General features: G+C 59.7%; 2 protein-coding genes across 3 annotated transcripts; both read right to left on the bottom strand.

Annotated features, from left to right (window-relative positions):
* Positions 1 to 3,703: 3,703 nt before the first annotated feature.
* On the bottom strand, positions 3,704 to 12,564 carry LOC119696606 (octapeptide-repeat protein T2-like). Of its 2 annotated transcripts, none has more exons than XM_038126394.1 (7): positions 12,506 to 12,564; positions 11,490 to 11,654; positions 10,891 to 11,302; positions 9,143 to 9,232; positions 8,668 to 8,757; positions 6,102 to 6,247; positions 3,704 to 5,689 (listed from the first exon to the last, which is right to left on the bottom strand). In XM_038126394.1, the coding sequence occupies exons 2-7, from the start codon at positions 11,645 to 11,647 to the stop codon at positions 5,491 to 5,493; spliced, it is 1,095 nt and encodes a 364-aa protein (XP_037982322.1). In that variant the 5' UTR covers positions 11,648 to 11,654; positions 12,506 to 12,564; the 3' UTR covers positions 3,704 to 5,490. The 2 variants fall into 2 exon arrangements, with proteins under 2 accessions (XP_037982322.1, XP_037982323.1); XM_038126395.1 differs by lacking the exons at positions 3,704 to 5,689; positions 6,102 to 6,247 and adding exons at positions 7,021 to 7,211; positions 7,467 to 7,540.
* LOC119696542 (mediator of DNA damage checkpoint protein 1-like) lies at positions 11,889 to 25,031 on the bottom strand. Its single transcript, XM_038126283.1, has 8 exons — positions 25,001 to 25,031; positions 20,741 to 23,993; positions 20,124 to 20,429; positions 18,789 to 18,974; positions 17,845 to 17,970; positions 16,968 to 17,078; positions 14,454 to 14,713; positions 11,889 to 11,952 (listed from the first exon to the last, which is right to left on the bottom strand). The coding sequence occupies exons 1-8, from the start codon at positions 25,012 to 25,014 to the stop codon at positions 11,889 to 11,891; spliced, it is 4,320 nt and encodes a 1,439-aa protein (XP_037982211.1). The 5' UTR covers positions 25,015 to 25,031.
* Positions 25,032 to 25,138: the final 107 nt, after the last annotated feature.

Here is a 25,138-nt window from a genome sequence, read left to right as displayed (position 1 = left end):
CTGGTGGCTGAGGCCTGGCAGCTGCCGCTGGCCGCGCACAAGGAGAAGGTGGCCTCAGTGGTGGCTGCGCATGAGGCCCGGGTGGAGGCGGCTGCCAGCGAGGAGGAGGCGGCCACCAAGGCCATGGAAGAGGCCGTGGTGGCCGCCAACAAGGCAGAGGCGGCCACCAGGAGGGGGGAGCGGGCAGAGGTGGCCCTGGGGCTGCTGGAGCGCTTGGTGGCCGCGTGTGACAAAGCCACCGCCTTCCCCCGGGAGCTGCAGCGCCGGCTCGGGGACATCGAGGCTGCCCTGAAGGGGACAAATCAGGCATCCTCTGATGTCCCCGAGGCCTTGGTGGCGATGGTGGCTGAGGCTGAGCGGCTGTGGGAGGCCAACACCCGCCTGGCGACGCGTCACCTGGTGGGAACACTTGCGGACATCGGCAGCCTCCTCTCGAGTCACCCTGGTGGCCCTGGTGCCCGTGCGGTGGCCAAGCGGTGCCAAAGAGCCATCGAGGACATCCCGAGGCTGCTGCAGGGACTGTGATGTCACCGATGTGATGTCATTGGGGTGGTGACACCATTGGAGATATCGCTGGTGTCACCTGTCCCCTCCCACCGTCCCAGCACGGGATTTGAGAGAAGTTTGGGGAATTTGCTGAGAATTTTCATTAAAATTGTCCCAAATCCTGATGAGAATTCCTGTGGTGACGTCACTGGGGACATCTGGGGACAGGGACCAACCCAACAAGGCCCGGTCACTCACGGGTGCTGTTTCCATGGGGACAAATGGGGTCCTGGAAGGGGAAACAGGGTTTTGAGGGGGTGAATTGGGTCCTGGAAGGGGAATGAGGGTCCTGAGGGGGTTAATGGGATCCTACAGACGTCATATAAGGTCCTGAAGGGGTAAATCAGAGTCCCGAGGGGGTAAATGGGGGTCCTGGCAGGTTAAATGAGGGTCCTGAATTCCGTTTGTAGGATCCAAATGAACGCTTCAGAACCCTCATTTACCCTTCCAGGACCCCATTTACCCCCCTCAGGACCTTCATTTCCCCTGCCAGGACCCTGAGCCCCCCACTCTCAAGGCCACATTTCCCCTTCCAGGACCCCAATTACCTTCCGGGACCTCATTCACCACCCCCCCCAGACGGGCCGTGCCCCCAGGCTCCGCCCCAAGCTCTGATTGGTCAGATTGGAGAAAGGGGCGTGGCCAAGGAGGTGGCGAGTCTGATAATCAAAACTGAAATGGATGGGGAGGGAAGGGGGGAGGGACACTCCAAAAATGGGATCGAGAACCCCCCCATCAAGATTCCCGGAAATCCCTAAAATACTGGGAATTCCATGGAAAACCCCAAAAACAGGACCCAAGACCCCCCCAGATGCCCCAAACTGGGATAAAACTGTTGATTTTCCCAGGGAATTCTGTTTTTAATGCCCCAAATAGGCATAAAAAAGTTTATTTTCCTGGAAATTCCTGTATTTTAAAGCTTCAGATTGGGATAAAACGTTGATTTACCAGCAAATTTCTGGCTTCCCAGCAAAAACCCGGGAACTTCCTGGAAAGTCAACTTTTAATCACAATTTGAGGCATTACAAAAAAGGGCCTCGGGGGATGTTGGGGGTCCTGGGGAGGATTTGAGGGGTCCTGGGGAGGATTTGTGGGGTCCCAAGAGGGTTTGGCGGTTCTGGCCATTCCTGGGGAGGATCTGGGGGGTCCTGGAGGGCCTTGAGGGGCCCTGGGTGGGTTTTAGGGGATCCTGAGGGGTCCTGGAAGGTTCTAGGAGGGGTTTTGGGGAATCCCGGGGACGATTTGGGGGGTCCTGGAGGGTTCCAGCTGGGGTTTGCTGGTGGCCAGTGTGCTGCAGATGTGGCACGTGGTGGAGCCATGCTCACAGATCCTGCAGGAGCTGCATGAGGATGGGGCCAGCCAGGGTCGGGGTGGGGCATCATCATCGTGACAGAACATTCATGGTCGTGATGGGTCATCGGCATTGTCAAGGAACGTCCAAGGTCATGAAGGGTCATTGTGGAACATCTGTGACGGTCATGAGTCCATCCGTGGCCTTGATGGGTGCTCACTGTCACTGTCATCATCAAAGGTTATCCATGGCCACGATGGGTCCATCCGTGGTCTTCACGGGTCCATCCATGGTCTTGATGGGTCTTTGCCTTCGTCATTGTCATCATCATGGACCGTCCGTGGTCGTGAAGGGTCTTCACTGTCACCATCAAGGACCATTTGTCTTCCTGAAGGGTCATCATCGCTGTGGAATGTCCATGATGGGGATGAGTCCATCCGCGGTCTTGAGGGGTCTTTGCCTTTATCATCATCATCATCATCACGAGCCAGCCATGGCCATGAAGGGTCTCCATTGTCATCAAAGGCCAACCATGGCCATGAAGGGTCTCCATTGTCACCAAGGGCAGTCCATGGTAGTGAAGAGCCTCCGTTGTCATTGTCACACATCACCTGCGGTCCCGGTGGGTCATCATGAGCCAACCACGGTGGAGAAAGATCTTCATCCTTCTCCTCCTCCTCATGGACCCTCTGTTGTGGCCCTGTGGCTCAACCGCAGTGGAGAAGGACCTTTGTCATTGTCACTGTCATCATGAGGTCTGCACGGCAGTGAGGGGTAATCTGTGGTGACATCAGGACCATCCATGGTGGTGACAGGACAATCCATGGTGACAGTGTGACAATCCACAGTGACATTGTGACAATCCATGGTGATAATGACCCTCCCTTCTTCTTTTGCTTCCTTTGCTCCTCCTCCTCCTGGGCCACCCGCACCACCACAGTGGAGCCCCTCCAGCTCTGCGTGGCCGCCAGCACATCCCTGTCTCTGCCATCCCAGGAGATCCTCAAGATCCACGTGGAGGACGATGACAATGACAACAATGATGATGACAGCGATGACAACGATGACAACGACGAGGGCCCCACAGGATTGTGCTGGACGACACCAACGCTCCTCTGGCCATGCCTCTGGACCCGCCCGCCACCTTCTACATCAAACCCGAGCCGGCCACCACCGTGGTGACCACGCCAGACATCCCACTGCTGACCAACCCCATGCTGCCCGGCTGGACACGGGTGGACCCGCACGGCAACCAGCTCCTGTGCCGCAGTGGCCACACGGCCCACGCGCCGGTGAGGCACCGCCCGGACCACGGGAAGCGCTCGGTGGCACGGCCCAAGGGCGAGCAGCACGTCCGGCTGAGCCTGGGCTGAGGCCGTTCCCCTGCGGCCGTTCTGGCTGACCTTGGGCTGTGGCCATTCCCCTGCAGCCATTCCTGCTGACCCTCGGGCTGCCGCCGTTCCCCTGAAGCCATTCCTGCTGACCCTCAGGCTGCGGCCATTCCCCTGCAGCCATTCCTGCTGACCCTCAGGCTGCGGCCATTCCCCTGCAGCCATTCCTGCTGACCCTCAGGCTGCGGCCATTCCCCTGAAGCCATTCCCCTGCAGCCATTCCTGCTGACCCTCAGGCTGTGGCCATTCCCCTGAAGCCATTTTCCTGAAGCCATTCCTGCTGACCCTCAGGCTGTGGCCATTCCACTGAAGCCATTCCTGCTGACCCTCGGGCTGTGGCCATTCCCCTGAAGCCATTCCTGCTGACCCTCGGGCTGTGGCCATTCCTCTGAAGCCATTCCTGCTGACCCTCGGGCTGTGGCCGTTCCCCTGCAGCCATTCCCCTGAAGCCATTCCCCTGAAGCCATTTTCCTGAAGCCATTCCTGCTGACCCTCGGGCTGCGGCCGTTCCCCTGAAGCCATTCCTGCTGACCCTCGGGCTGCGGCCGTTCCCCTGAAGCCATTCCTGCTGACCCTCGGGCTGCGGCCGTTCCCCTGCGGCCATTCCCACTGACCTCATGCTGCAGCCCTGTGGCCACTGCCACCAGTGCTTCTTGCAGCTCAGACACCACTGGGAGAGCACAGGAAACACACAGGGAGGCCGGAGTACAGCCAGTGACAGGATGGACCAGTATGGACCAGTATGAACCAGTACAAACCAGTACAGACCAGTATAAATCACTATGGAGCAATACAGACCAGTATGAACTAGTACAAACCAGTATGAACCAGTGCTGGGTCTGTGAGTGATCACTGTGGCTCCCAGACCAGTTCAGGGCTCTGCTCCCAGCTCAGGCACTGGTCCCAGCTCATCCCAGTTCCCAGTTTAGACCCTGTACTGGTTTGGGATCACTCCTAGTTCAGTCTGTACTGGTTCGGGCCCAGTTCCCAGTTTATCCCAGTTCCCAGTTCAGTCTGTACTGGTTCGGGCCCAGTTCCCAGTTCATTCTGTACTGGTTTGGGCCCAGTTCCCAGTTTATCCCAGTTCCCAGTTTATTCTGTACTGGTTCAGGCCCAGTTCCCAGTTCAGTCTGTACTGTTTCAGGCCCAGTTCCCAGTTCAGTCTGTACTGGTTTGGGCCCAGTTCCCAGTTCAGTCTGTACTGGTTCAGGCCCAGTTCCCAGTTTATCCCAGTTCCCAGTTCAGTCTGTACTGGTTCAGGCCCAGTTCCCAGTTTATCCCAGTTCCCAGTTCAGTCTGTACTGGTTCAGGCCCAGTTCCCAGTTTATCCCAGTTCCCAGTTCAGTCTGTACTGCTCTGGGCCCAGTTTCGCGTTTAGCCCCGCCCCATCCACATCCAGCCAATCAGCGCTCTCGTTCCCGAGCACAGCAGCCAATGGCAGCACAGGAGGGGCGGGATTTCTGTTACCATGGGAACGCACGAACGGGGTGTCTACGGCAACGGGGGAAGACGCTTCCGGGTTTTTGTTCCCGCCCTCTGCCGCTCTCAGCCAATCAGCGCTCTCAGGGCGGGGCGCAGCAGCCAATGGCGATGCAGAAGGGGCGGGAGCAGCGTTGCCATGGGGATGGGAACGGGCGGTCGCCATGGCAACAGGAGCGGGAAAAGGTAAAAAAGGGAATAAAACCCGGGATTGGGGTGGGGTGGGAGAGACTGGGGGACCTTGGGGACAGCAGGGACCTCCTGGGGACACTGGGACCCCTTGGGGACACTGGGACCCCTCTGGGATGGGCGTGGGGCCGTCGGGGACTCTAATTGACCCTGCCAGGACCCAACGGCTCCTCAGGACCCCGAACTGGGAGGGACTGGGAGGGACTGGGCTGTCCCCAGAGTTGTCCCCGTGTCTGTCCCCAGGCTGTACCAGGCAGGGTGGGTGGCACTGGGGGCACCTTTGGGGACACTTTGCAGAGGGTTGGGGACAGTTTGGGGGCTCTTGGGGACACTGGGAGGGGTTGGGGACACCCCGGGGACACCTTGGGGGAACTGGGGACATTCCTGGGACATCTGGAGGGCATTGCGGGGGGTTGGGGACACCAAAGAACCTCCTTGGGGACGTCAGGGACTCTTTGGGGACCCTCTGGGATGGTCGTGGTGGCTTGGGGACATCGGGGCTGGGCCGGGACAAAGTGACACCGAGCCAGGGCTGGGACAGAGCTGTGACATCATCACCATCATAGTGACGTCATCGACATCACCACAGTGACATCACCACCACCACCACCACAGTGATGTCATCTCTGTCCCCGCAGTGCCACCGCTCCCTGATGATGTCACCTGTGTCCCCGATGATGTCACCGGTGTCCCCACGGGGGCGCTGGCACTGCGGGGTCCCCGATGTCCCCAGTGTCCCCGAGGATGGCGGCACCGAGGGCCTGGAGCTGCATCACCAACGGGGCCAGGGACACTGCGGGGACACGTTGGGGACACGTTGGGGACACTGGGGACACATCTGGGGACAGGCTGGGGGAGCTCTGAAGACATTGGGGATGTTGAGAGACATTTGGGGACACTCAGGGACACTTCGGGGACACCGATGGGACAGTGGGGACAGCTTGGGGACAGTGAGGGGACACCTGAGGACACATTTGGGAGCATTGAGAGGACATCGGGAAGGATGTTTGGGGACACTCAGGGACATTTCTAGGGACATCTGGGGACACTGGGGACACATTGAAGGGACATTGGGGGACATTTAGCGACACTGGGGACACACCTGGGGACACACTGAGGGACACTTGGGGACACTCAGGGACACATTTGGGAACACACTGGGAGACATTTGGGGACATTTGGGGACACATTGGGGACACACCCACCTGTGCCTGGGCGTGGCCGGGTCCTGTCCCCACCCTTGGTGGCCTGGGGGGGACACGGGGGTGACACCCTGGGGACAGAGCCACCCCCAGTGTTCCCTCGGTGCCGCCCCCTCACCTTCTCCGATGTCACCTCCGGGGCCACCGCGCTGGGGACACAGAGGGGACAAAGCCACTGTGTCACCACTGGGGTCAGCGCTGTCCCCAGGGCCACCCCTGTATGTCACCTGTGCCACCCCACTGTTCCCAGGGCCACCCTGGTGTCACTCACCCACTGTCCCCACTGTCCCCAGGGCCACCCTTGATGTCCCCGGTGTCACTCACCATTGTCCCCAATGTCCCCAGTGTCCCCAAGGTAACCCCCCCAATGTCCCCAGGGCCACCCCTGATGTCCCCAGGGCCATCTCAATGTCCCAGATATTCCCAGGTCACCCCCTGATGTCCCCAGTGTCCCCAGTGTCACTCACCTGCTGTCCCTCGCTGTCCCCTCCGGCTCCCGCTGCCACCGGAGCCGCCCCGAGGTCACCAGCGCTGGGGACAGACAGAGGGGACACTGGGACAGGGACAGCGGGCATGGCCACCACAGTGTCCCCACCATGTCCCCAGAGTGTCCCCAGTGTCTCCACAGTGCTCCCAGGGTCCCCAAGGTGTCTCCAACCCCTCCTAAGGTGTCCCAAATGTCCCCAAAGCATCCTCTAGGTGTTCCAGAAATGTCCCTACCTTCCCAAAGTGTCCCAAGCCCCCTAAAGTGTCCCCACGCTGTTCCCAGGTGACCCAAAAGTGTTCCCAAAGTGTCCCCAACTCTCCAGGTGTCTCCCAGGTGTCCCCAGCCCTCCCCCACGTGTCCCCAAAGTGTTCCCAACCCCTCCCAAGGTCTCCCAGGTGTCCCCAATCCTCCCCCCAATACCCCTGAACTGTCCCCAGGTGTCCCTGCAGTGTCCCCACAGTGTCCCCAGGTGTCCCTGCAGTGTCCCCGGGTGTCCCCAGGTGTCCCCACAGTGTCACTGACCCCGCAGTCGGTGCTGGGCCTGTCCCAGGCGCTCACTGAGGGTCCCCAGGGCCCCGACAGCTGTGGTGACATCGGCCAGGGCCACGCCCAGTGTCCCCAACAGCCTGGGGACAGCAACGGGGACAGCCCAGTTCAGTTCAAACCAGTTCAAACCAGTAACCCCCAGTGTCCCCCAGCTGCCTGGGGACATCCCAGTTCATCCCAGTACAAACCAACTCAGCCCAGTTCATCCCAGTTCAGCCCAGCGTCCCCAGCAGCCTGGGGACAGCGACAGGGACAGCCCAGTACAAACCAGTCCCTCCCAGTCCCTCCCAGTCCCATCCCAGTCCCCCTTCCAGTCCCCCCAGTTCCCCCAGTACCGGCTCAGGGCCTGGCCCAGTTTCCCCAGTTCCTCCTCGGCCGCCTCCGCCCGGAGCCGCTCCTGGGACAGGGCCTGGACACGGAACAGCCCCAGATTGTCCCCACATTGTCCCCAGATTGGCCTCAAGGTGTCCCCAATCCCCCAGCTGTCCCCAAACTGTCCCCAAGGTGTCCCCTCAACTGCCCCAGGTGTGTTCCTAGGTGTGTCCCCAATGCCCCCAGGTGTATCCTCAATGTCCTAAAGTGTCCCTCCCCTGTCCCAGGTGTGTCCCCAGTGCTCCCAATTGTGTCCCCAATGTCCCCAGGTATGTCTCCAGTGTCTCCAGGTGTGCCTCCCCTGTCCCAGGTGTGTCCCCAGTGCCCCCAAATGTGTCCCCAGGTGTGTCCCCTGGTGTCCCTCACCTGTCCCAGGTGTGTCTCCAATGTCCCTAGGTGTGTCCCCTGGTGTCCCTCACCTGTCCCAGGTGTGTCCCTAATGTCCCCAGGTGTGTCCCCAGGTGTCCCTCACCTGTCCCAGGTGTGTCCCCAATGTCCCCAGGTGTGTCCCCAGGTGTCCCTCACCTGTCCCAGGTGTGTCCCCAATGTCCCCAGGTGTGTCCCCAGGTGTCCCTCACCTGTCCCAGGTGTGTCCCCAATGTCCCCAGGTGTGTCCCCAGGTGTCCTTCTCCTGTCCCAGGTGTGTCCCCAATGTCCCCAGGTGTGTCCCCAGATGTCCCTCACCTGTCCCAGGTGTGTCCCCAATGTCCCCAGGTGTGTCCCCAGGTGTCCTTCTCCTGTCCCAGGTGTGTCCCCAATGTCCCCAGGTGTGTCCCCAGGTGTCCCTCACCTGTCCCAGGTGTGTCCCCAATGTCCCCAAGTGTCCCTCACCTGTCCCAGATGTGTCCCCAGGTGTCCCTCACCTGTCCCAGGTGTGTCCCCAGTGTGTGTGTCCCCAGGTGTCCCTCCCCTGTCCCAGGTGTGTCCCCAGTGTCCCTCACCCGTGTCCCCAGGTGTCCCTTACCTGTCCCAGGTGTGTCCCCAGTGTCCCCAGGTGTGTCCCCAGGTGTCCCTCCCCTGTCCCAGGTGTGTCCCCAGTGTCCCCAGGTGTTCCTCACCTGTCCCAGGTGTGTCCCCAGTGTCCCCAGGTGTGTCCCCAGGTGTCCCTCCCCTGTCCCAGGTGTGTCCCCAGTGTCCCCAGGTGTGTCCCCAGGTGTCCCTCACCTGTCTCTCCTGCTCCCCCTGGCGCAGCCGCAGCTCCAGCAGCGACACCTGGCGGGACCCGGCGGCCACTGCAGCACCCAGGGAGCGCACCTGGGACAGGTGGGACACGGTGACATCCCTGAGGGACACAGGTGACCTGCCCAGGTGACCGACAGACCCTCCCCAAGGGACACAGGTGTGGCCAGGTGACCCCAAAGGGACACAGGTAACGCCAGAGGACAATCCCTCGGTGTGGGGTTGGTCCCAGCTGTGGGGTCTCACCTCTCCAGGGTCTCACCTGCCCCAGGTGTGGGGTGTCCCTTGTGTCCCTTCACCTGTCCCAGATGTGCTCTCACCTGCCCCAGGTGTGTCCCCTCACCTGTCACAGGCATGCCAGGCTCTCACCTTTCCCTGTGTCCCCTCACCTGTCCCAGGTGTGCTCCCACCTGCCCCAGGTGTGTCCCTGTGTCCCCTCCCCTGTCCCCTGTCCCCTCACCTGTCCCTGCAGCCGCAGCTCCTGGCCCTGCTGCAGCCTCACCTGCAGCAGCAGCTGGAAAACCTTCTGGCGCCAGCGGCCCAGCAGCACCTGGGGGAGAGAGCTCACCTGAGACCCCAAACACTCACCTGAGACCCCAAAAACTCACCTGAGACCCCAAACACTCACCTGAGACCCCAAAAACACTCACCTGAGACCCCAAACACTCACCTGAGACCCCAAAAACACACCTGAGACCCCCAAAACACACCTGAGACCCCAAACACTCACCTGAGACCCCAAAAACACACCTGAGACCCCCAAAACACACCTGAGACCCCAAACACTCACCTGAGACCCCAAAAACTCACCTGAAACCCCAAACACTCACCTGAGACCCCAAAAACACTCACCTGAGACCCCAAACACTCACCTGAGACACCAAACACTCACCTGAGACCCCAAAAACTCACCTGGGGAACCCAAACACTCACCTGAGACCCCAAACACCTGAGACCACAAAAACACTCACCTGAGACCCCAAAAACACATGAGACCCCAAACACTCACCTGGGGAACCCAAAAACACACCTGAGACCCCAAACACTCACCTGAGACCCCAAACACACACCTGGGGAACCCAAACACTCATCTGAGACCCCAAAAACACACCTGAGACCCCAAACACTCACCTGGGGAACCCCACACTCACCTGAGACCCCAAAAACTCACCTGGGGAACCCAAAAACACACCTGAGACCCCAAACACAGCTGGGGCACCCCAAATACACCTGGGGAACCCAAAAACTCACCTGGAACACCCCAAACACACATGGGGAACCCAAATCCACCTGAGAGACTCCAAACACAACTGAGAAATCCCAAAACTCACCTGAGAGACCCCAAACACACCTGTGGCACCCCAGGGTGTGTCCCCAATGCCCCCCAGGTGTGTCCCAGTGCCCCCCAGGTGTGCTCAGATGTCCCAGATGCACCCAGGTGTCCCCCCAGGAGCCTCCAGGTGTCCCCAGTATCCCCAGATGGGTTCCAGGTGTGTCCCCTATGTCCCCAGGTGTGTCCCAAGTCCCCCCAGGTGTGTTCAGGTGTGTCCCCAGGTCCCCCCAGTGTCTCCCCAGGTCCCCCCCCCCCCCGGTGTCCCCCCAGGTGTCCCAAATGTCACCAGGTGTTTCCCCAGGTCCCCCCAGGTGTCCCCAGTTCCTCCTGGGGTGGCTCCAGCCCCGAGACAAACCCAGAACACCTGGGACAGGTGAGACTGGGGGAACTGGGGGTTACTGGGGATAACTGGGAGCACTGGGAGCTACTGGGGGTTACTGGGAGTTCCTGGGGGTTACTGGGAATTACTGGGAGTTACTGGAAGCACTGGGAGCACTGGAGTTACTGGGGGTTACTGGGAGTTACTGGGGGTTACTGGGAGTTACTGGGAGCACTGGGAGTTACTGGTGGTTACTGGGAGTTACTGGGAGCACTGGGAGTTACTGGGAGCTACTGGGAGCACTGGGAGTTACTGGGGGTTACTGGGAGCACTGGGAGTTACTGGGGGTTACTGGGGGTTACTGGGAGTTACTGGGAGCACTGGGGGTTACTGGGAGCACTGGGAGTTACTGGGAGTTACTGGGAGCACTGGGAGTTACTGGGAGCACTGGGAGTTACTGGGGGTTACTGGGAGTTACTGGGAGCACTGGGGGTTACTGGGGGTTACTGGGAGCACTGGGAGTTACTGGGGGTTACTGGGAGTACTGAGGCCTTACCTGCTCTGGGCTTGGCTCCGCCCCCTCTGGGCCAAGGCCCCGCCCCCTCAGGGTGTCCAGCTCCATCTCCAGGATTTGGCTCCGCCCCTTTTCTGCCTCCAGCTCTGCCTCCAACCGCTGGCCACGCCCCTTCAGGGCATCGAGTTCCACCCCCAGTGCTTGGCTCCGCCCCCTTTCTGACTTAAGTTCTGCCTCCAAGTGTTGGCTCCGCCTCTTTTCTGCTTCAAGCTCCGCCTCCAGGTGTTTGCTCCGCCTCCTTTCAGCCTCAAGCTCCGCCTCCAGGTGTTTGCTCCGCCTCCTTTCTGCCTCAAGCTCCACTTCCAGGTCTTGGCTCCGCCCCCTCAGTGCTTTCAGCTCCACCTCCAATTCATGGACACGCCCCCTTTCTGCCTCAAGCTCCACCCCCAGGGACCTGTGAGGGGGACTGGGGTTACTGGGAGCACCGGGAGGGGGAACTGGGATTACTGGGAGGTTACTGGGGGTTACTGGGAGCACTGGGAGTTACTGGGAGGTTACTGGGAGGTACTGGGAGGTTACTGGGAGCACTGGGAAATCACTGGGGGTTACTGGGAGGTTACTGGGAGCACTGGGAGCCTCACCTGGGGCGCAGCACAAAGTGGGAGGGGGGAATGAGCCCCTCCAGACTGGGAGGGGGCAACTGGGAGCACTGGGGGTTACTGGGAGCGCTGGGAAGGGGAAACTGGCGGCACTGGGAGGTACTGGGAGCACTGGGAGGGCCCGGGCGGGGCTCGGCCATCGGCGACCTGTGAGGGGGACAGTTCCCAGTATGGACCAGTATGTCCTCAATCCTAGTAACTTCCCAGACCTTCCCAGTCCCTCCCAGTTCCCCCTCCCCACGCTCCCAGCCATTCCCAGTCATTCCCAGTCCCTCCCAGTCTCTCCCAGTACCTTCCAGTTCCCCTCCCAGTCTCTCCCAGTTCCCCCGCGCAGTGCACGCCGGGAAGGCGCCCCCGCCGCCGCTTTCCCGCGCTCCCGCCTCAACCAATCAGGGGCGGAGGCTCCCGGGTCCAGCCTCCCCCTCCGACCAATGGGAGGGCGCATCTGGGAGAGGTGGGCGGGGCTAGGGATCGGGCCCTGAAAGGGGAAATGGGGGTCCTGGAAGAGGAAATGTGGTCCTGGAAGGGGAAATAGGGTCTTGCAAGCAGAAATGGGATCTTAGGAAGGGTAAATGAGGTCCTGAGGTCTTTAGGGAGGATTTAATGCGGTCCGGGGGGACCTGCAAGGCTAAATGAGGGTTTGAAAGGGTAAACCGGGATCCTGAGGGGGATGGGGTCCTGGCAGGGTCAGTCAGGGTCCTGAGGGGGGAATGGGCTCCTGGCACGGTCAGTCAGGGTCCCGAGGGGGGAATGGGGTCCTGGCACGGTCAGTCAGGGTCCCGAGGGGGGAATGGGGTCCTGGCAGGGTCAGCCAGGGTCCTGAGGGGCCATTTGGTACTGGCAGGGTCAGTCAGGGTCCCCGAAGGCCCCACGCCCATCCCCAAGGGGTCCCGCTGTCCCCAAGATGTCCCTGCTGTCCCCAAGGGGTCTCTGCTGTCCCCAAGGCCCCCCAGTCTCTCCCACCCCACACCAACCCCGGGTTTTATTCCTTTTTTTACCTTTTTCCGCTTCTCCCGCCCCAGGCCCGGCCGCCCCGTTGCCATGGCGACTGCCCCGTCCGTCCCCATGGCAACGCTGCTCCCGCCCCTTCTGCATCCCCATTGGCTGTTTCGATCCGCGAGTGCTGATTGGCTGAGATCGGCAGAGGGCGGGAACAGCAACCCGGAAGCGTCTTTGCCTGTTGCCATGGCGATCAGGAGGTTTCGGGCGTTCCCATGGCAACAGAAGTCCCGCACATCCTGTGCTGCCATTGGCTGCTGTGCTCGGGAATGAGAGCGCTGATTGGCTCATGATTGAGAGGACGGGGCTAAAGACAGAACTCTCCCAAAGGGGTCCCCAAAAGGGTCCCCGATGTCCCCAAAGGGAACTTTGAGGTTCCCCAAACCCCCATGGCCATCCTAGGGGGTTCCTAATGTTCCCAAGAGGGTCTCTGGTGTCCCCAAAAGGATTCCCCATGTCCCCAAGGCCACCACGACCATCCTGGGGGTCCCCAATGTCCCCAGGGCCTCCTCAAAAGGGACCTTGGTGTCCCCAAGGGGGCCCGCGATGTCCCCAGAACGGCCCTGGTGTCCCCAAAGTGTCTCCAAGGGAGTCCCTAATGTCCCCAAGGGGTCTCTGATGCCCCCAAAGTGTCCCCACAGAAGTCCCAGATGTCCCCAAGGCCACCATGACCTTCCCAGGGGGTCCCCAAAGGGGTCCTTGGTGTCCCCAAAGTGTCCCCGAGACAGTCCCTGGTGTCCCCAAGGGCTCTCTGATGTCCCCAGCCCCCCATGGCCATCCCAGGGAGGTCCCCGATGTCCCCAAGGGGTCCCCAATGTCCCCATCGTGTCCCCAACCGCCCCACAGCCACCCCATGGCTGTCCCCGGGGTGTCCCCAAACCCCCCCGGGTCCTCCCCCCGCCAAAATTTGGGATTTTTCACCCCAAAAACCCCAAAACCCCAAATTCCGCTGCCCAAATTCACTTTATTGGGGCCCCCCGGCGGCTCCGGGTCCGGGGGGGGCTCGGGGGGGGCTCGGGGACCCCAAAATTGGAGGGGGGACCCCGTGGCTGTTTTGGGGTGGGATTTGGGGCTTTTTGGGGCCGGTTTGGGGTTTTTTGGGGGTTCCCTGCATTTGGGGGGGGTCTGCGCCCGCTCCGGGTCCGGGGGGGCTCCAGGGGGGGGTCCAGGGGGGGATTTGGGACCCCAACGTTGGGGTTGGGATCCCCTGGGGGACCCCGGGGCTGTTTTGGGTTTTTTTGGGGTGGGTTTGGGGTTTTGGGGGTTGGGTTTGAGGGTTTTTTGGATGTCCCTGAATTTGGAGGGTCCCGAGGGGGATTTTGGGGGGGTCCCCGACGGCTCCGGGTCCTGGGGGGCTCCTGTGGGGGATCTGAGACCCCAGAATCGGGGTCGGGACCCTCTGAGCGACCCCGGGGCCGTTTTGGGGTTTTTTGGGGTGGATTTGGGGTTTTTTGGGGTGGATTTGGGGTTTTTTGGTGGGTCCCTGAATTTGGGGTTTTCGGGGGGGGATTTTGGGGGGGTCTCCGCCCACTCCGGGTCCTGGGGGGGCTCGGGGGAGGGGTGGAGTCCCCAAAATGGGGCCGGGAATGGTTTTGGGGTGGGGTTGGGGTACTTTGGGTGGGATTTGGACGTTTCTGGGGGGGATTTTTTTGTTTCTGAGAGGGATTTGGGGTTTTTTGGGGGAGATTTTTTAGGTTTTGGGGGGGATTTGGGGTTTTTCGCGGTGGGTTTGGAGTATTTTGGGTGGGATTTGGGGGTTTCTCTGGGGGATTTTTGCTTTTTTGGGCGGGATTTGGGGTTTTTGCCCCAGTCGGATCTGGGTTTTTTGGGGTGGGATCTGCAATTTTTGGGGCGGGATTTGGGGTTTTTGGGGGGGGATTTGGGGTTTTCTGTGGGGGATTTTTCCGTTTTGGGGCGGGATTTGGGGTATTTTGGGCGGGATTTTTTTGGTTTTGGGCAGGATTTGGGGTATTTTGGGCGGGATTTTTTTGGTTTTGGGCGGGATTTGGGGTGTTTTGGGGGGACTCGGGGGTGTTCTGGGGGGTCTCGGGGGGCTGCCAGGGGCTCAGCAGGAACGGGGCCAGCTCCAGGCGCTGCCGCAGCACCCCCGAGAGCAGCAGCTCGGCCGAGAGCAGCGGGAGCCGCGCGGCCACGGCCGGGGGCCAGAGCTGCCGGTCCTGGGGACACGAGATCACCAGCACACGGGGCTGGGGGGAAAACCCCAAAAACCCCATCAGAAACCCCAAATAACCCATGAGGAACCCCAAATAACCCACATGGCCCAGTCCTGGGGACACGAGATCACCAGGACACGGGGCTGGGGGGAAAACCCCCAAACACAGTCAGGAACCCCAAATAACCCATAAAAAACCCTAAAAACCCAGTCAGAAACCCCAAAACCCCCCACAGCCCAGTCCTGGGGACACGAGATCACCAGGACACGGGGCTGGGGGGAAAACCCCAAAAACACAGTGAGGAACCCCAAAAACCCCATCAGAAACCTCAAATAACCCAGAGAGAAACCCCAAATAACCCACACGGCCCAGTCCTGGGAACATGAGATCTCCAGGACATGGGGCTGGGGAACCCCAAAAACCCCATCAGAAACCCCAAATATCCCATGAGGAACCCCAAATAACCCATCAAAAACCCCAAAATCCCAGTCAGAAATCCTAAATAACCCACTCAGCCCAGTCCTGGGGACACGAGATCACCAGGACATGGGGCTGGGGGAAAAACCTTGTCAGGAACCCCAAATAACCCAGTGAAGAACCCCAAATAACCCATCAAAAACCCCAAAAACCCAGTCAGAAACCCCAAATAACCCTGTCAGGAACCTCAAATAACCCAGAGACAAACCCCAAATAACCCACACGGCCCAGTCCTGGGGACATGAGTTCTCCAGCACACGGGGCTGGGGAACCCCAAAAACCCCATCAGAAACCCCAAATAACACATGAGGAACCCCAAATAACCCATCAAAAAACCCCAAAAACCCAGTCAGAAACCCCAAGTACCCCACACAGACCCGTCCTGGGGACACGAGATCACCAGGACACGGGGCTGGGGGAAAAACCCCTTCAGGAACCCCAAATAACCCAGAGAGAAACCCCAAATACCCCATCAGGAACCCCAAAAACCCTATCAGGAACACCAAATAGCCCATAAGGAACCCCAAATAACCCATAAAAAACCCTAAAAACCCAGTCAGAAACCCCAAATACCCCCACAGCCCAGTCCTGAGGACACGAGATCACCAGGACACGGGGCTGGGGGAAAAACCCCAAAAACCCCATCAGAAACACCAAATATCCCATGAGGAACCCTAAATAACCCATCAAAAACCCCAAAAACCCAGTCAGAAACCCCAAATACCCCACACAGACCCGTCCTGGGGACACGAGATCACCAGGACATGGAGCTGGGGGGGGGGAAACCCCAAAAACACAGTCAGGAACCCCAAAGAACCCAGAGAGAAACCCCAAATACCCTGTCAGGAACCCAAAAAACCCCATCTGAAACCCCAAATAGCCCATGAGGAACCCTAAATAACACAGAGGGAAACCCCAAATACCCCACCCAGCCCAGTCCTGGGGACAGGAAATGACCAGCACAAGGGGCTGGGGAACCCCAAAAACATAATGAAGAACCCCAAAAACCCCAAGTGAAACCCCAAAAACCCAGAGAGGAACCCGAGGAACCCCAAAAAAACCCTAAATACCCCCCAAAACCCAGAGAGGAACCCCAAAGCCCAATGGGATCAGAAAGGTCCTGGGGATTTGAGATCACCAGGACATGAGGATAGGGGGAAACAGGGTCAGGACCCCAAAAGCCCTGTCAGAAACCCCAAATACCCCAAATGAACCCCAAATAACCCAGAGAGGGACCCCAAAACCCCCATGAGATGCCCCAAACTCCACACAGCCTGGTCCTGGGGACGGGAAATGTCCAGGACAGGGGGGCTGGGGGAAAACGGGGTCAGGAGCCCAAATCCCACCCAAAAACCCCAAAAAAACCCCAAAAACCCAGTGAGAAACCCCCAAAAACCAAATGAGAAACCCCAAAACCCCAGGAACTCTCAAACACCCCAGGAGAAACCCCAAAACCCCCAACGCCCCCAATGTCCCTGATGTCCCCGAGTGTCCCCAATGTCCCAAATCCTCCCAATCCCCCCACTGTCCCCGACCCCCCCATTGTGCCCAGTTCCAATGTCCCCAATCCCCAAATGTCCCCAACACCCCCACTGCTCACAATGTCCCCAATCCCCCAGTGTCCCCAATACCCCCGATTTCCCCGAGTGTCCCCAATGTCCCCAGTCCCCCACACCCCCAATGTCCCTCAGTGTCCCCAATGTTCCCAACGCCCCAATGTCCCTAAACCTCCCTAATGTCCCCCCAGTGCCCCCAACCCCCCCAATCCCCCATTGTCCCCAATGTCCCCATGTCCCCAATGTCCCCTCACCGCATGTTCCTGGGGCAGCTGTGGCAGGAAGGTGCCACCACAGCAGGTGACAATGTCGCGCATGTCCTCGGGGCACGGCTGGACACTGGGGGTGACGTGCACCTGGTACCCCTGGGGACACAGAGGACATCAGGGGGACATTGGGGACATTCAGGGGTTGGGAACATTGAGGGGATCAGGAGATTGGGGGATTGGGGACACTGGGGGGGGGTTGGGGTATTGGGGACATGGGGATGACTGGGGGGACATTGGGGACATTAAGCAGGTTGGTGACATTGGGGGCATTGGGGTATTAGGGACATTGGAGAAGCTGGGGACATTTGGGGACATTAATGTCATCATCACCTGCAGGAGGGGGTGCCACCATGCCCAGGGCAGGCTCAGGGATGGGTTTAGGTGACATTTGGGGACAGTGTCACCTGCAGCAGGGGCCGTTCCCGGGCCGGGGACATTGGGGACATTGAGGACACTGCTGTCACTGCCACCTGCAGTGCCTGGGGCTGGCTCAGGGCTGGCTCAGGGCTGGGTTTAGGTGGCATGAGGGGACATTTGGGGACATTTGGGGACAGTGTCACCTGCAGCAGGGGCCGTTCCTTGGCCGGGGACATTGGGGACATTGAGGACACTGCTGTCACTGCCACCTGCAGGGCCTGGGGCTGGCTCAGGGCTGGCTCAGGGCTGGCTCAGGGCTGGGTTTAGGTGGCATGAGGTGACATTTGGGGACAGTGTCACCTGCAGCAGGGGCCGTTCCCGGGCCGGGGACATTGGGGACATTGAGGACACTGCTGTCACTGCCACCTGCAGGGCCTGGGGCTGGCTCAGGGCTGGGTTCAGGTGGCATGAGGTGACATTTGGGGACATTTGGGGGCACTGTCACCTGCAGCAGGGGCCGCTCCCGGGCCCGGGCCAGCGCGGGGCGCAGGCGGAAGCCGAAGCGCCGCTCACAGGAGGGGTCCCGGGGCAGGAAGGGACCTGGGGACAGCGGGCGGCCACTGTGGGAACTCTGGGGACATGGGGACACAGGGGTCACACACGGCCCCAGAGCCACCCCAGTGTCCCCAGGACACCCCCTTGTCCCCAGAGTCCCTTTGATTGTCCCCAAGTCCTTTCTCCTTACCCCAAGGTCACCTTCCCTTGTTGCACAAAGCCCCTCTGTCCCCAAGGCCACCCCAGGTCCCCAAGGCTCCAAAGTCCCCAAAGCCACCCCCACTGTCCCCAAGACCCTCCCCTTGTCCCCAAATTCCCACCCATTGTCCCTGAGTTCCCCCTGTCCCCAAGGTCACCCCACCCATCTCTAAAGTCCCCAAGGCCAATCCCCCTTGTCACCATGTCCCCAGTGTCCCCGTCCCCAAGGCCCCTCAATGTCCCCAAATGCCCCCCAAAGTCTCCAGTGCCACCCCCCGTCCCCAATGTCCCCAAATCCTTCTCCTTGTCCCCAAACTCCCCTCATTGTCACCAAGTCCCCCCAATTGTCCCCAACCCCCCGCTGTCCCTGATGTCACCTGCAGCAGCCACTGGGGGGTGACAATGGGGACACCCCCGGAAGGGCACACAGGAACTTCAGTGTCCCTGATGTCCCCAAAGTCCCAATGTCCCCCTGATGTCCCTGATATCCCCAGTGTCCCCAATCCTCCTGATTGTTTCCAACCCCAATGTCCCCTGTCCCCAACATCCCAAACTCCCTGATTGTCCCCAATGTCCATAATGTCCCCAATGTACCCAATCCCCCAATGTCCCCCCAATGTCCCCAATCCCCCCAACCCCCCTCTTGTCCCCAGTGTCCCCCTCAATGTCCCCACCCCCTGCTGTCCCCGATGTCACCTCTAGCAGCCACTGGGGGGTGACGATGGGGACGCCCCTGCCCAGGGCACACAGGAACTTCAGTGTCCGGCGGATGCCATCGGTCACCAGGTGGCTGCAGTCGTGCACCGATGTGGCCTCGGTGCCACCCAGTGTCCCCAGGGCCACCTGCAGCGCCGGGGAGGCCACCAGGCCCGTGAACAGCACCTGGGGACAGCGGGGACATCCCTGAGTGCCACCAGGCCTGGGGACAGCACTTGACACACTGGGGACATCCCTGAGTGCCACCAGGCCTGGGGACAGCACCTGTGGACAGTGGGGACATCCCTGAGTGCCACCAGGCCTGTGAACAGCACCTGGGGACAGTGGGGACATCCCTGAGTGCCACCTGGGGACAGTGGGGACATCCCTGAGTGCCACCAGGCCTGTGAACAGCACCTGGGGACAGTGGGGACATCCCTGAGTGCCACCAGGCCTGTGAACAGCACCTGGGGATAGCGGGGACATCCCTGAGTGCCACCAGGCCTGGGGACAACACCTGGGGACAGCGGGGACATCCCAGAGTGCCACCAGGCCTGGGGACAGCACTTGAGGACACACTGGGGACATCCCTGAGTGCCACCAGGCCTGGGGACAGCACCTGTGGTCAGTGGGGACAAGTTGGGGACAGGCCTGGAAGGGTGGGGACATCTAGGGGACACTGGGACAGGTTGGGGACACATTCAGGACACACTGGGGACATCCCTGAGAGAGTCCAGGACACTCTGGGGACATCGCCAAGGAGCTGGGGACACCTGGGCGACATTGGGACAGGTTTGGGACAGTTTGGGGACACCGTGGGGACATGCCCAGGTGCCACCAGCCCCAGAACAGCAACTGGGGACACTGCGGGGGATGGGGGGCACTGGGGAGGTCCTGCTCTGTACTGGTCCGTACTGGTCCATACTGGTCCCTACTGGTCCATACTGGTCTGTACTGGTCCCTACTGGTCTGTACTGGTCCCTACTGGTCCATACTGGTCTGTACTGGTCTGTACTGGTCTGTACTGGTCCGTACTGGTCCATACTGGTCCGTACTGGTCTGTACTGGTCTGTACTGGTCTGTACTGGTCCGTACTGGTCCATACTGGTCCGTACTGGTCTGTACTGGTCTGTACTGGTCTGTACTGGTCCGTACTGGTCTGTACTGGTCCATACTGGTCTGTACTGGTCCATACTGGTTTGTACTGGTCTGTACTGGTCCGTACTGGTCTGTACTGGTCTGTACTGGTCCGTACTGGTCCGTACTGGTCTGTACTGGTCCGTACTGGTCCGTACTGGTCCCTACTGGTCTGTACTGGTCCGTACTGGTCCTTACCCGGATCTGGGCGGGGCCTGGCGCTGCCCGAGGGCGGAGCCTGCGCTTGGCAGGTGGCTCCTCCTCCTCTGCAGGCTCCTCCCCCTCTGGGGGCGGGGCTGCCACGGAGCCCTGCCCATTTCCTTTTATGGACACAGTGGGTGTGGCCTCTTCCAGCGCTGCTGCTGTTTGGTCCCGCCCCCTCTGGGGGCGTGGCTTGGGTGAGGGGCGTGGCTTGGAGCCTTGGTCGTGCCCGTTCTGGGTGGGGGTGGGGCCACGAGAGGCCCCGCCCCCTCCACTCTCAGCCAATCGCCGACTGCGCCGCACCTGGTGGGGAGGGGCTGCGGTGGGGACCCCAAAGTCCAATGGGAACCCCCAAAAATCCAATGGGAACCCCCCAAATTCACCCCTAATTCCACTGGGAACCCCCAAAATCCTCCCAGGAACCTCCAAAACCCCCCTGCCACCCCCAAAATCCCCCAAATTCCACCTGGGACCCCCCAAAATGCACCTGAGAGCCCCCCAAACCACACCGGCTCTCCCAAAACCCACTGGGAACCCCAAAAAATCCACCTGGAACCCCCCAAAATCCCTTCAGAGCCCCCAAAACTGACTTGGGAGCCCCCCCCCCAGTTCACCTGCAGGGTGGGCGGAGCTTCTGCTTCCTCCTGGGCGGGGCTTGGTGGAGCCTCAACATCTGGATTTGGGGCCGCCTCCTCCACATCTGGAACTTGGGGCTCGTCCAGGGCCCTTTCGGGGCTTTCCGGGCGTTCCACATCTGGGTCAGGGGGCAGGAACAGCTGGGTGGCCACATCTGGATCCAGGCCAGGGCTCCCCGGCCCCTCCACATCTGGATTTGGGGTGTCCACCTCCACATCTGGAATTTCAGGGACTTTCGGGGCCGTTTGGGGTATTTTTGAGGCTGCCACATCTGCATTTGGGCCAGCCTCCTCCACATCTGGATCAGCGTCCCCCAGCAACGTCCTATGGCCCCTCAGCGACCCCTCCACATCTGGATTTGGGCTCTCCATGTCCACATCTGGAATTTTGGGTGGGTTTAAGGGACTTTGGGGTGGTTTTGGGGACCCAGCACCTGGATCTGAGGGTCCTTCCCCCTCCACATCTGGATCAGGGGGCAGGAACAGCTGGGTGGCCACATCCAAGTCCTCCTCCTCCTCCACATCTGGATCTAGGGTCTCCACCCTCACAACGGGAATTTTGGGGTCATTTGAGGCCATTTTGGGTTGTTTTGGACCCAGAACATCTGGATTTAGGCCATCCTCCACACCTGGATGTGGGGGCAGGAACAGCTGCGTGGCCACATCTGGATCCAGGGAGGGCAGCCCCTCTGCCTCTGGAATTTTGGGGTCCTTTGGAGTAGTTTTGGGGCCTTCTGGGCTCCCAACATCTGGAGAAGACAGGAACAGCTGTGTGGCCACATCTGGATCTGACTCCCCTTTCTCCTCCACATCTGGAATTCTGAAGTCCTTTGGGGCTGTTTTGGTGCTTTCTGGGCTCCCAACATCTGGAGAGGGCAGGAACAGCTGGGTGGCCACATCTGGATCTGACTCCTCTTCCTCCTCCACATCTGGAAATTCTGGTGGCTTCTGGGTCATTGTGATTCGTTCTGGGCTCACAACATCTGGATCCACCTTGGCCTCCCCCACATCTGGATTTGGGGGCAGGAACAGCTGGGTGGCCACATCTGGATCCCACCCTTCCTCCTCTCCCTCCACATCTGGGATTTCGGCCACATTCTGGGTCCTTTGGAGCCTCCCAACATCTGGATTTGGGGGTTTCAGCCCAACATCTGGAGTTTTCGGCACATTTTGGGTAATTTTCTGTCTTTTTGAGGGCCGAACATCTGGATCAGCCTCGTCCTCTTCCATATCTGGGTTGCTCTGCACCACCAAGGCTCCACATCTGGATTCAGTGCCTCCAACAGCTGGATTTGGGGTTGGTGTGGGCACATCTGGAGTTTCGGGCACACTTTGGGTCATTTTCCGTCTTTTTAAGGGCCGAACATCTGGACTCGTCTCATCCTCCTCCACATCTGACTCACTGTCCACCAGCAGCGTCCCACACCCAATTTTTGTGTCTGAAACATCTGGATTGGGCATTTTCAGCCTCACATCTGGAGTTTCAGGAACTTTTAGGTTTGGTTTCGGTCTTTTTAGGGATCCAACATCTGGACTTTCCTCCTCCTCCTCCACATCTGTGTCGCTGTCATCCAGCAGCGCCCCATGACCCCTCTCTGACCCCTTCACAGCTGGATTTGGGGGCTGTGTGGCCACATCTGGAGTTTGGGGCACGTTTTGAGGAATTTTCCATCTTTCTGAAGGACGAACACCTGGATCCATCGCCTCCTCCTCCACATCTGTATCACTGTCCACCAGCAGTGCCTGACACCCGTTTTTGGTCATTCCCACATCAGGATTTGGGGTCTGTGGCACCACATCTGGACTTTCAGGCACATTTTGGGTCATTTCAAGCTTTTTTAGGGCTCCAGCATCTGGACTCACCTCTTCCTCCTCCTCCACATCCGTGTCACTGTCCACCAGGAATGTCTGGCCCCTGATCTCAGGGCCTGAAACATCTGGATTTGGGGGCTTTGCAGCCGCAGCTGGAGTTTCAGGGACGCTTTGGGTTGCTCTGAGCCGCTTCAGGGGCCGCACATCTGGATCCTCCTCCACATCTGTGTCGCTGTCCACCAGCAGCATCTGACTCCTGAGTGTGGGGCCTGAAACATCTGGATTTGGTGTCCCCCACCGCACATCTGGAGTTTCGGGCAAATTCTGAGTACTTTTGAGAGTTTTGGGGGGCTGCACATCTGGATCCTCCTCCGCATCTGTGTCGCTGTCCTCCACCAGCGTATGATGCCAGATTTTGGGCCTTTCCACAGCTGGGTTTGGGGTCGCCACCTCCACATCTGGAATTCCGGGCACATTTTCAGTCGCTTTGAGCCTTTTTGAGGGCTGCACATCTGGATTTACTTCATCTTCCAATTCTGTATCACTGTCCACCAGCAGCATCCGAGAATGGAGTTTTGGGCCCGAAACATCTGGATTCCGGGGCTTTGCTGCCACATCTGGAGTTTCGGACGTGTTTTGGGTCATTCTGAGTTGTTTTGGCAGTTGCACATCTGGATTCTCCTCCTCCCCCTCCACATCGGTGTCGCTGTCCACCAGCATTGTCCAGTGTCCACTTTTGGGCACCCTCACAGCTGGACCTGGGGTTTCCACTTCCACATCTGGAATTCCAGGCATGTTTTGGGTCACTTTAAGCCTTTTCTGGGGCTGCACACCTGGATCCTCGTCCGCATCTGTGTCGCTGTCCACCAGCTGCACTCTGTGTCGCATTTTTGGGCCTGAAACATCTGGATTTGGGGCCTTTCCTGCAACATCTGGAGTTTCTGGGATGCTTTGGGTAATTTTCAGTCGTTTTGGGGACTGCAATTCTGGACTGGCCTCCTCCTCCTCCACATCTGTGTCGCTCTCCACCAGCAGTGTGCCACGCCCATTTTTAAGCCACGGAACATCTGGATTTGGGGTTTTTAGCCCCACATCTGGAGTTTCGGGCACATTTTGGGTCATTTTAAGCCATTTTTGGGGCCCAACATCTGGATTCAGCCCCTCCTCCTCCTCCTCCATATCTGTGTCGCTGTCCACCTGCAGTGTCCGGTGCCCATTTTTGGCCCACAGCACATCTGGATTTGGGGGTTCTGCTGCCACATCTGGAGCCTCTGAGGTGTCCTGGGCCACTCTGGGCATTTTCAGGTCCCCAACATCTGGATCTGGTCCCTCCCCGACCACAGCTGGGGCATTTCGGGGGCAGGCAAGGCGTCTTTGGGGGCTCTCAACATCTGGGGGCACAGCTGGATCCTCCAGGGCACTGCAAAGGGGAGTTGGGGGGCTCAGGAGTTTGGGACCCCCAAAATACCCCAAGGATCCTAAAAATAACCCAAAGCGCCCCAAAACCCCTTTGGGAACTCCATTAACTGCCCCAAAACCCTCCAAAAATTCCCCAAAGACCCCAAACAACCCCACAGGAACCCCTAAAAATGCCCCCAAATTCTCCAAGGACCCCCAAACCCCCCCCGGGAAGCCCCAAAATGACCCAAAACAACCCCAAACTGTTCCAGGGACCCCCCAGAACTCCCAATCCCCCCCAAAATCCTCCTAAACTGCCCCAGGACAATCCCAAACATCCCCCAGTTCTCTAAGGAACCCCCTAAAATCACCCAGAGACCCCCCAAGCTGCCCCCAGAGGACACAAACCACACCAGAGGCCCCAATACCCCTGCCTGGTACCCACCGAACTGCCCCAAAAAGACTCAAAACAAACCCAGGGACCCCCCAAAACTGCCTAAGCTGCACACAAGTGACCCAAAATCCCACCAGGATCCCCCTAAACTGCACCCAAAAGACCTGAAATCCCCCCAGGGACCTCCAAGCCTTCCTCAGGAAGCCCAAATTCCCTCACAGAAACCCCAACTCCCCTCATGGACCTCAAACCTCCCTCAGACACGCTCAACCTCCCTCAGGGACCCCCCAAATTCCCTTATCAAGTACCAACTCTCCACAGGAATCCCCAAATTTCTCTCCGGGACCCCGAATTGCCAAACCAAAGCCCCAAACTTCCCTCAGAGACCCCAAACTTTCCTCAGGAACCTCGAACGCCCGACAGAGACCCCCCCCCCCCCCAATCTCCCTCAGGGACTCCCCTAAACTGCCCCCAAGGCCCCCAGCCCTCACCAAGGACCGCTCCAACCCCCGCTGCCACCTCCAAATCCCTCCAGGAGATTCCAGACGCCTCTCCGGACCGCAAATTCCACCAAATTCCCCCAAAATTCCTTCAGGGACCCCAAAATGCTGCCCCGGCTCCCCTCCCCCGCTCACCCCTCCCGCGCCATCACAACCGGGCCCCGCCCCCTGCGTTCCCATTGGCAGCTCTATTGGCGCGCCAACGCCCATTCCCTCTTCCCATTGGCTGTAGCGCGTGTCGATCATCGCCAGGCCACCGAGACGGGGCGGGGT

The sequence above is a fragment of the Motacilla alba genome, unplaced genomic scaffold (genome assembly GCF_015832195.1).
Source record: "Motacilla alba alba isolate MOTALB_02 unplaced genomic scaffold, Motacilla_alba_V1.0_pri HiC_scaffold_34, whole genome shotgun sequence".
Lineage (NCBI taxonomy): Eukaryota > Metazoa > Chordata > Aves > Passeriformes > Motacillidae > Motacilla > Motacilla alba.
Note: the sequence above shows the minus strand (reverse complement) of the source record. Positions and strands in the feature narration are given on the sequence as shown.